This window comes from Dryobates pubescens, chromosome 10 (assembly GCF_014839835.1).
Source record: "Dryobates pubescens isolate bDryPub1 chromosome 10, bDryPub1.pri, whole genome shotgun sequence".
NCBI classification, from domain to species: Eukaryota; Metazoa; Chordata; class Aves; order Piciformes; family Picidae; genus Dryobates; species Dryobates pubescens.
The window spans coordinates 22,835,675-22,846,245 of NC_071621.1; the positions used below are offsets into that span (position 1 = coordinate 22,835,675).

The following is a 10,571-nucleotide window of genomic DNA, read 5'->3' on the forward strand; positions in this document are numbered from 1 at the left end:
CCCGGGGGAAACTGCCCCGCAGGGCCTGCTGCGGCACAGGGTGCCCAGGGAGAACAGGTCCCAGCTCACCGCCATCCCGGCGGATCGCTGCGGCCTCATCCAGCTCTCTGGCCCTAGAGAGCATCTCTTTGCTACAGCTGATAATTTTTAATTTATTTTTTTTCATCATGGGAGCTTCCGAGTGGAGGCACTGAATTCCTCGGGGGAAGGCGGACAAGGGTCGGCCACGGCAGAGTAAGGCGGTGGGAAGCTGGTGTCTGTCTCTCATCTCTCTTCCTGGTCTCATCTTCTTCCTTGACCTGGCACTCGGGGCTCCCCGCGACTCACCGAGAGTCCTGCTGCCTTCTGGGGGCGAGACTGGGAGCGAGCAAGTCCCTGGAGGCCCCCGAGGGCAGGTTCTCAGGGGAACATGACTGGAGATCCTCCTTACCCGGGAGCTCCCCGGAGGACACCACACAGTCTTGCTCGGAGTCATTGCTGTTCCCTGCCCCTCGTTTTTTGTCTTCTTCCTTCTTCCACTTCATCCGCCGGTTCTGGAACCAGATCTTGATGTGTCTCTCGGTCAAGTTCAACATGACAGCCAACTCCACCCGCCGCGGCCTGGAGATGTACTTGTTGAAAAGAAACTCCTTCTCCAGCTCCAGCAGCTGCGCCCTGGTGTACGCCGTCCTCGTCCGCTTGTTCTCCTCCGGCTCCACCACATAGGACCCCCCTAGAGAGAAAGGAGAGTCAGCTCCAGCCCTTCCGCCGCGCCCTCGGGTAGGGGGACCACGGCCCCGCACTTCTGCGTGGCGTAGAGGACACACCAGGGAAGGCAAGTAGGATGAGGGGGAGGACTCGGGGAGCACACCTGGTCGGGTACAACTAGCCAGTGTGGATGGCGGCTGTCAAGACTGCTGCTATTTATTTATTTATTTATTTAAAATAATAACTTGGTTGAGGTCCTCAGGGAACCACCGTTCCCTCAGGTGCCACCAGGGCCTGCCAATTTCTCAGTTTGGGGGGGGAAAGAAAAAAAAGAAAGAAGGAAAAAAACCATAGAGGAAATACCCCCCCCCAACCCAGAACCACCAGAAAAAGAAAAATAAACAAAAAAAAAAAATAAAAAAAAAAAAAAAAAAAAAAAAAAGAAAAAGAAAAAGAAAAAGGAAAAGAAAAAGAAAGAAAAACCAAGACTGTGGTTTGGGTTTTTTTAAGCAGCAAAATACTCCAAACAAAGTGCTGATGCAACAACCACCAAAAAAATGGCTTTCGTGTATGTCACACGCACAAGAAACCAAAGTAAATATAATTTTTAAATGTTATTAAAATAGGTCACCTGTCCTGTTAGCCAGCGGGAGGAAAAAGACGGCCACTCTCCAGCGGAGGGCCTACGGGCGGCCAGCTCTGGCAGCAGGTTCTCCGGGGTGGCGGGAGAGCTGCTGGGGCTGAGCAGGGCTGGTTGTGCAGGTGGCTTGCCCTGACGGCACAGGCCAAAAAAAGGTGGAAAGAGATCTCATGGAACAGGAGTTTGGGGGTTTCTCCCGGGATATCACCACCTAGCTCTGGGCCCGTGAAGGTTTCGGCCCTTTCCGGGACACCGGGACCTCCACGGGTGACAGCGGGGAGGGTGTTGAGGCGGTTGCCAGGCCGGCAACGGGACTGGAGCCCCTCCGTTTCGCCAGGCTGCTGAAACTTTGGTTTTCTTGTTCCTGGAAACAACGGCAGCAGCTGACTCTCCATTACCAGCACGGCCGCAGCCGTCCTGTGCGGGGATCGGGCGCGGGTGGTACCGGCGGCAATAGCGAGTGCGACCGGGACTAGGCACCGACTGGCTGTTGCCAGCTCCGGAAGACCAGCTAGGTGCACTTCTGGTGTCAATATCATTTGTAAGGAACAGTGGTTTAAACAGCCGGGTTGAAGCACCCATTTCAGTAGAGCTGTGAGGGTTCCGTGGCTCCCATCTTCTTATTGACATGATTTTTATATTTAATGCTGATAAACATAAACCTATCTAGATAAACTTATCTGTATTGTCTATTTTGGGAACATACACGTATACTAAATTGTTTATAAACACAAACCTATGTGTGCATATATACACCAAAATATACATGAAAATAAATGTATATTCATTAAAATATTTGGAAATGCAACCTCACATGTATATATATGTGTGTATACATATATTTAATTATTTTTTTCACTTATGTGCGTGTACGGATCTGAAAAAAAATTGATCTGTTTTGGTGAAGTAAGCTCATGCTACCGGGAAGGTGGAACACCTGGGCCTACCGGCCGAACCCTGGGGCTCTCCAGGCCGCGCTCACCGCCGGGCACGGTGATTGACACGGGGCTCTGCAGTGGCCTGTCTGAGTGCCTTTCCCCGGAGGAAGAAACAACAAAACAAACAAACAAAACTCCTCAGAATCCGTGTACGCCGAAATCTCGAGGGGTTCTATTAGAAGAAATTAAATTACGTCTTTAGGCTGCATGGTTTGCAATATGTACTTGACAAAATATCCCAAGGTTTGGCTACGAGCGCTGTGCAGGTGCCTGGTGCAGCACTGTGCCCCCTTGGCTGCCAGGGCGTGCACCGCGCACCCGCGGCAGGAGCAACCCGGTGCGAGTATGTGCTCGCACACACCGCATGCACCGTGCACAGCCTTAGCCTGGACCTCCCGGGAGAACTGGAAACAACAGGAGAGAGTTTTCGCCTCTTAAGGGAAAAGTTTCATTTTGCATTCCTTGGGTACAGGAAACGAGGGAAAACACACTTAGTTTGAGAACTCGGCTTTATACTTATTTTTTCCTTTCCTTTATCTTTGTTTTTCCTTCACATCCACCACCCCCCCCGGCCCCCCTTTTTTTTTTTTTTTAATATTCACGAAGTTCATTCAACGCAAGAAAAACAATCTGATTTTTCTCACGACCTCACTCCCCCGGCACAATCTTTGTCCCCGATTTTGCAGCGTGGAGCTGCGATCCTCTCCTCTGCCTGGCGGATACACCTCCGTGGGGACTGGGGACCCTCGCCTGTCTTTCCTTCCCCCCTCCGTCTGCCCCATTTCCCAGACTGTTCCACAGTGATTTTAATACTCCAGTCCTTTTTTCAACTGTCTATTTGAACATAGCCATTAATATAATATTTGCTGTATAGGCGTGACAAAGGCACAGAACACGATAACATTGTGCAAGCAGAGACAGAAATATTGTTGAGCAGCGGAACTTTCTGCCTAGATAGAGTTTCTTCCCCTCGCTGGCAGCTCTGTTTCGTTTGTGCATTGTTTCCCCTGCCCTGATTTTTACTTGGAAAGGTGCAATTAAGGCTAAAACACACAGGGAAGCAGGAAAGGGTGGGATAGAGGGGCCGGGAGAAGAGATGGGCTTTGCCATTGGGACGCCAGGGAAAATCGAGAGGCAGCGAAGAGAAGTCAAGGCGGCTGCCTCAGGGTTTTGGGGAGTAGAGCTCATCTGCCCTTTCAGACTGCAGGGACACGGGGCAGCCGTGCCGTACCCTGCCTTCACACCCCCTCCTGCCTCTTCCCGACCCGTTCGAGCTCGCGGGTATCTCTGTGGCCCCAAGTCTCACCATGAGAAGCCTCTGCCCCGGAGCGGAGCCCGCGGCACCCTTGGAGCTGCCGCACCACTAAACCCCCAGCTCAGCGAAACAGCAGCGCCCAGTAGCCGTTCGCACCTCGTCCCTACTTGGCGACAATTAGTTAATTGGTGAAAAATAAATCGTTAATAATTGCTTAGGGCTTGGGAAGCGCGGGGAGCGGCCAGCCCGCCAGCCGGTACCGGAGGGCCGGCTTCCATCCCGGAGTTAACCCAAAGGCAGCAGCCCCACAACAGTGGGTCTTGAGGGGCTGCCGTAGAAGAAGGGCGACTTCGGGACCTCTCCACGCTACATCCGAGCGGCGGATGCAGAACCGGTGGAGGGGAAGGCTCCTACACGCCCAGAGGAAGAGAAGCAGCGTGGTGGAGGGAGACGGCGGAGCTTACCGGTCCACTGTCCCTTCCAGGCTTGTGATTTGGTGGACTTCATCCAGGCGAAAGGCACCTGCACTCGAGGCTCCTCTATCGCCCCCGTGTCTGTCCCGTCTGAGAAAGGCAGCGCGTCCTGGTGGGGAGGAGGAAGATGAGGGTGGTGGTGGTGATGGTGATGAAGGTGGGAGAGCCCGGCATCCTCTGTGATGGGGGGTACCTCGTAAGGAGAAATGTCTGGCGGACTGCCTTGCTCGAGAGCCCCTAAGGCGCTAGGGTAAGGTGTCTGCTGCTGCCTGCCCATGTACAGGCAGGCGGGGGGGCTGGGGTTGTAATCCTGTGCCTGGGCTCTCTGAAACGCACACGACTCCTTGTAGAGCTGCGCCGAGGCGTAATACTGCTCCTCGGTGTTCATGGCGAGCTGGCCAGGGCGGGGGTCTCGCAGCTTAGGGACACATAGGGCTGCTCCAGCGCCCGGGATGCCTCTTTGACAGCTCGCCGCCCCGCCGGGCCCCGCCGCCCTGCCCGGCTCCCGCTGCCTCCCCATAGGCGCCGCTCCCCCCACGTGAGCCCTCCCGCAGCCCTCCGGGGCGGGGCACGACCCATGAGAGGCCACCCGGCGTGGCCCTGGCCCCGCAACCGCCTTCCCCTCAGTCCGGCAAGCCCTGGGACCCCCTCGACCCTGCTGCTCCCTACTTTGGGGTGAGGAGCCCCACGACGCGTCATTTGCGGGGCCTTGGAGGTGGTATAGAGGTTGCCCCGATGTGCTCTAGGAGGGAAAGACCCTAAACCCACCTTTTTCCTCCTTGCCCCGACTGTACAGGGCCTGCTTATTCTCCCAGTCCCCCCTCCCCTTCTCCCGGTACGGCCCAGAGAGCAAAATCCTCTAGAGGAGACACGACTCCTTGAAGAGGTTTTGCACCCGGGAATTTAGGTGCGAGAGCATCTCGACAAGAGATGCGAGTGTCCGGGGACGGGTAGGGTGAGCCGAGGGGCCGCTCCCTCGGGGACACCTGTGTGCCGGAGGGCTGGCAGGAGGCAAGGACCGGGTTTCTGCCCACTCCCCCTCTGCCTGGAGGGATGCGGCCGGTGGGGATCACAATGCTATCACCGGAGCGAGCGACCGATAGGCAGCGGATTGTTTGCCCAAGGGGTAAATTTGGGAGCCTTCTCTGCGGCTTGAACTGCAATGTGTTGACCCTCGGAGATAATCTGTTCCGAGCTGGTGCCGGTTGACTTGGTGACGAGGCTATGAGGAGGCGGAGTGCTACCGAAAGGAACAAAGATCGTTTCCCTGCCTCACTGCGCTCGTCCCGACCGCCGCTCTCCCCACCTCGGAGGCAGGCACACTTCGTACTTGCCCGGCCCGCTTGCTGTCACCATCTCCTCCCCCGGTGCCTTCCCACGGCCCCGGAGGTCCGGCCGCCGCCGTCGGGGCGTGCACCGGCAGCTCTGTCCTGGACGGCAGGGAAGCAGCGAGGCGAGCCTGGGTACGGGCGGCCTGTCTCGCCTCGGCTTTCCATGGCTAAGCCCAGCCCGGCTCGGCTTGCCGGCGGCAATGCATCCCCAGAGCAGGCGGGGCAAGAAGCTCCCGGTACCTCGCCCCTGCACCCGGTTCCGTGAGATCATAAACCCGCCCAGTCCATTACACTTACAATGCGTTTCCGCTCTGAACCCACGCGGGTCTCCCGTCTCTTAGAAAGCACACTGAGCCTTTGATTCAATATTGAGCCATTAAGCGATTGCTTTCCCAAGCCATTTAACAGCAGCTCTTATGGATAAATAAACAAAAAAGGTTGTAAACCAATTATAGTGCGGATAGTGAAAAAGTATTTTATTAGCGGGAATTACCGATAGACATCACTGCGGCTCGGGTGCCCCCCACCCCTCTCCCCCGCTGCCCAGAGTCCGCCTTCTCCACCCCCTCGCACGCCGGGCGGGTAAGTGTCCTGCCCGGGGCTCGCAGTCTGTGTGCACCCATGATGGGATGGTGCTGAGCTGGGTCAGCACCCTCAGCGGTGGTGCCCCCGCTACTCAGCATCTCCAGCGATGTCTCCTCTGAAGTCCCTTGCAGGCATGGGTGTTCTCCGATCTTCTTGTGCCCCTAACCCAGCCCAGCACCCCCAGCTCTTTCCCCAGAGATCTGCTCCCCGGAGCATTTACACCCCCGGGTTTTCCACGGGGAACAGTCACGGTCAAACAAACGGGAGGCCATAAAAACCAGAGCAAATTGATTCATCTCCAGAGAGGACCATTACCCGGTGTCTTAATGCGATCTGTTCTCTACAACGAACATTTCTAAATAAAGCAAACACTTCCCCATTTAAAGCAAATGAATTTCGTATAATTTAGACGTAGTTCTTTTTCATTCTTCCTGCGTGAGCAGGCTATAAGGGCGTGCGTTGCTGTGCTAACAACAAGGCGACAAGCTGCAATGCAGGAAAAAGACCCCGTTGGACATCCCGGCCCTGCAGGGGGATACTGGCCTGGCACAGGGCTGGGAGACGTCCAGCAGCCCCGGGGTCACGGGGTGGGGAGATGAGCCAGCCCGTAGCCCGAGCCCAAGGGCTTGCCTCCCCCTCGTGGCATGTGACCACTGAGATCTAGCTGAAGAGGTCCTCCACAGCTGGGGGTTCTCAGGTGAAGCCTCTGAGGTATGAATGGGTCCCACCACAGTGCCCACTTGGTGTGGAAAGTGGGTGATGGAAGGGGCAGATGGGAGTGATGTGAACGGCTCCACTAGCCCCTAAAGTGGGTTCTGCAGATACCACTATGTTGACTCAAGGACAAAGGTCCAGTGGTGAGCCTCTTCCTAGAAGATGTTCATATGAATCACCTTGGGCAGTCCCAGCAGGGTATGCATATAACATACCACACCCAAACCTTCTCCCAAGCTCACAGAATTTTCTACTCCAGGGGTTTCCAGAGCCATGTAGATGTTATAGCCCTCAGTTGATTCTTCTGCATCTCATATCTCTGAAACCTTATGCAAACCTTTTGCCTCCCACCATCTTGTGGCAAAGTGTTCCCCAGATTAACAGAGGCACTGCCACACTTTAATGACTTTGCAACTTGCTGCATTTAATTCATCCTAATTCTACAACTAGGAGAGCTTTGAGAGGCATGACATAAGGAATAAAAAGGTGTGGCATTGCCTCTTTAGTTTGTATGTGAACCCTGTGAGGCCAGCAGTACTTGAATACTTTAAACAGTGAACCCAGGGGCTCAAGCACACACATTGTTATCTCCTAGCTGAGAACTTCCCGTGTCCTGATTCCACAAATCTGATTTTGACAGTCTTGAAGTGAGAAGAAATTTGGCCATTCTCACTCTGTGAGTAACCATGAAAAGAAAAGATGGCTGATGCAAACATGTTTATTCCCACTGACAAATGTAAACCAGAGTTTTAATAATTGGAAGCAGAGAAAACTAAGGGATGTATTACACCAGAACAAGTCAACAATGGGTTATGTAGATTTTCACTCATCTTAAAGCCTGGCTATATGTATGTTACAGTTCATCTGGAAGTCCTGTACTTTACCTTTAGTAGGAATTTTTCGTGGACCATAGGTTCCCCTAAAGATCTTGAGAATATTTATGGCTGCCATGTTTAGATTGCCCATCTTCATCCGTGGATCTAGAAAGCTCACACTTTCAACTCTGTGTTGTGAGCATGGTCCCACAACCATTAACACAGTCATAGTTCATGCTGAGAACAACCTCAAGTAGATTCAGTTTGTTTTGTCTAGTAGAACTTTACTCCTTTTAGGTGACTTTTCTGGATCTTAATACACTCAAATATAGTTGCTCTAAGAGTCTACCTAGAATATAAATCCTTAGACCAAGTTTATTATTCCAAGATATTAAACAAAAATGAATCCATGAGTTTGTATCAGTAAATAAAGGATGATGGTGATAGCAGCAATGTTAAGTAAAACAGGAAGATTGTAATTACAACCCTCAGCACAAGCACAGAAATTCAGATGTTAGAGCACCAGTATCAAGGATTTCAGGTGCTCAGCTATTGCTGTCCTACAGTAAGATGACACAATAGCAACACTGCAATAATTGAATTGCCATATTAAAGTATGCATTAAGGGTTTGTCAAGAGAATCCTGATCATATTCATTTAGCTGGGTGTTTGCCTGTCAGAGAAGGGGTCATCTGCACAGTTAACTCTTACTCTATATGACATGAAGCCCAAAACTTTACAAAATGGTATGGGGGTTTGGAGATCCAAGACACAGACCTAATGTGTTATCTATGTAGTTTTAAAATGTGCACCAACATGCGCAAAGTGATTCTTGATATTCATTGTAATTTTTCATAATCTTACCTTTAAATGGTTAATTTTGGGGCTTAATGTGAGTTACTGCATTTTGAAAGTCTTGTTCACTTCTTCCTCAGTAGTGTCTGACAGACATCATCATGAGCTGCTGAGGTAAGTGAGATATAAAACCACCTGGACAGAGTACCATGGCTGGATTTTCCCTAGGAGAGGCAGCAGCAGCATTCTGTTTGCCTTTCAATGCAAATAATTTGTGAGCCTCTGTTCAATTAGTTCCCTTTCCTGTTAAGGCTGATGGTGCTTTCATCATTCCCCCCACTTCCCTAACTGTCTTGCTAGAGCATACAAGAGTAGTGAGTCTAGCTCAGTCACTCTTCCTTGTAGTAATCTGGTTTGATTTTCTACATCTGTATAACATTCAGTAACTTCTCAGCGCTCAACTGCTTTTCTGCAATCCACATTTAGGCAGAAGTACTGAAAGTGAGTAGAACACACTCAAAATAATCTCTTTTTCCTTCCCACCTGTGCCCAAACCAACACAGGGAAGTAGTATCCATGACACAGGAAGGCAGTGGGAGCAGGAGAAGTTGACAGGACAACAGAGCTTTCCCAGGGATTGATTTTTAACACCCCCTCCCCACCCCCACCATGGCTGTATCTAGCAGAAAGGTAACCTTTCACAAAGCTGGTTAATAATCAATAACCATGTGAAAACAAAGCTGTCTTTCCCTCTTAGCACTAACGATAAAAACAAGAGCATGAACTATTCCACCTGCCTTAAAGTAACACTAGTTCATCAGCTTTTTTTTTTTTTTTGCAAGATTTTTTTGCCCTCTGAGTGATTCTGCATTCACACACAGCGACTTCAGTTTGCTCTTCCCACCACACATCGGCTTCTTCACACCATAGGTGTGAGCCACATATTAAACTGCAGAAACACATGTTTGCCTAAGCCTTTTTGAATAAGACCTCGTGCAGGAAATGTGTGGGAACGTTGCCTTGGGAAATGCTGAGAGCAGGAGAGGATCTTATATGCACAGCCTTTTACTACACTTTCTCTTTTATACCTTTAAACTTTCCTCCCATTATCCCCAGTCATCATAAAACTCTGGTACAGATCTTGCCTATCACTAGCAAGGCACAAATTCACTGCCTTGTAAGAGTTCAGGAATTACTTTAAAACACTGTGGATCTTTCCACTAAAAACACAAGAACTTAATGTTATCTGCCCTGTAAGAGTTTCTATTTTTGCCTTCATGTTTATTATACTAGACAGGAGTAGAAAATGGTGTATATATATACATATATATATATAAATAAAAACATAATGTAACGTAATATATATAAAAGAAAAAATATATATTGTGTGTGTGAATATATATATAGCATAGTAACAGATAGAAGAATTCAGGACAAGAATATAACTCAGAGAGGACTCCTCCTCACATCCCTTCCTTGATTGAATTTTCCTCCAGACTCTGGGCTCATTGGGGCAGGGCAGGTTTTGGGCTCATCTGGAGCCTGGCTGTGCAGGTGGCACCTGGCAGTTCCCACCATAGTCCTGGTCTCTTGTTTGTCCATTGTAGCTTTGCTGGACTTCAATCATTTGGGCTGAAATTTTCCATTCTGTATCTCCACCTCTCACCACTCATGGGAAAACTTATCTTAAATTGGTTTGAACCGGTATAAAAGTAAAGCTGAGAAATGGTGGCCCACTGGAGCTGGCTGTATGGGGAGGGTATGGAGTAGCTGCCCCTGCAAGCCTCTGAAAAGCACAATGGATGTATGGCTAATCCCAAACAAGTAGATGACTGGAACAGATGACATCTGGAGACAGCAACCCTACACACAATTTTCCTGTCAAGTTTTCTTTGCTGCCATGTTTATACACTGGATTTAAATATGTTAGAAGTCTTGCTGGGCTGTTGCCAGACAGCAGTGTTGCTCCAGACCAGTCTCTTTAGTCAAACTCTGAACTACTGCACATCACACAGGATCCACAGATATGTCTTACAACTTAGCAGCTAAGCTCTTCACAAGTTCTTTCTACAATGAGCAGATCCCTGCCCTGGGCCTCAGGACTGAGGAAGATCTCACTGTGTTGTACTTTAGATATCAAGCCCAGGAGTTGAAAGCTGAGAGATGTGGGAAGCAAGACCTGGACTGCACTGCCGGATGCTCCAGCAGGTCTGACTAAAGGGAGATAATACAACTTTGATAGATATCTTGGGAACTTTCTAGAAAGAATTTTTAGCTGCAGACACGTTGCTTTTCTGGATGTCTGGTTTGCAACAGCTTGAGGTACTCCCAGGAGAAG

The 10,571-nt window shown here is 50.5% G+C and overlaps 1 protein-coding gene across 1 annotated transcript; it reads right to left on the reverse strand.

Annotated features, from left to right (window-relative positions):
• Nucleotides 1–323: 323 nt before the first annotated feature.
• PDX1 (pancreatic and duodenal homeobox 1) lies at nt 324–4,381 on the reverse strand. The gene is made up of 2 exons (XM_009907060.2): nt 3,985–4,381; nt 324–712 (listed from the first exon to the last, which is right to left on the reverse strand). The coding sequence occupies exons 1-2, from the start codon at nt 4,379–4,381 to the stop codon at nt 324–326; spliced, it is 786 nt and encodes a 261-aa protein (XP_009905362.2).
• Nucleotides 4,382–10,571: the final 6,190 nt, after the last annotated feature.

Bases quoted from the DNA above. Each gene is read 5' to 3' on its own strand.
- PDX1 (XM_009907060.2), bottom strand. From the start codon at position 4,381: ATGAACACCGAGGAGCAGTATTACGCCTCGGCGCAGCTCTACAAGGAG. The intron at 713-3,984 runs GTAAGCTCCGCC...CTTTCTCTCTAG, and splicing joins CTGGAAGGGACAGTGGACCG to GGGGGTCCTATGTGGTGGAG.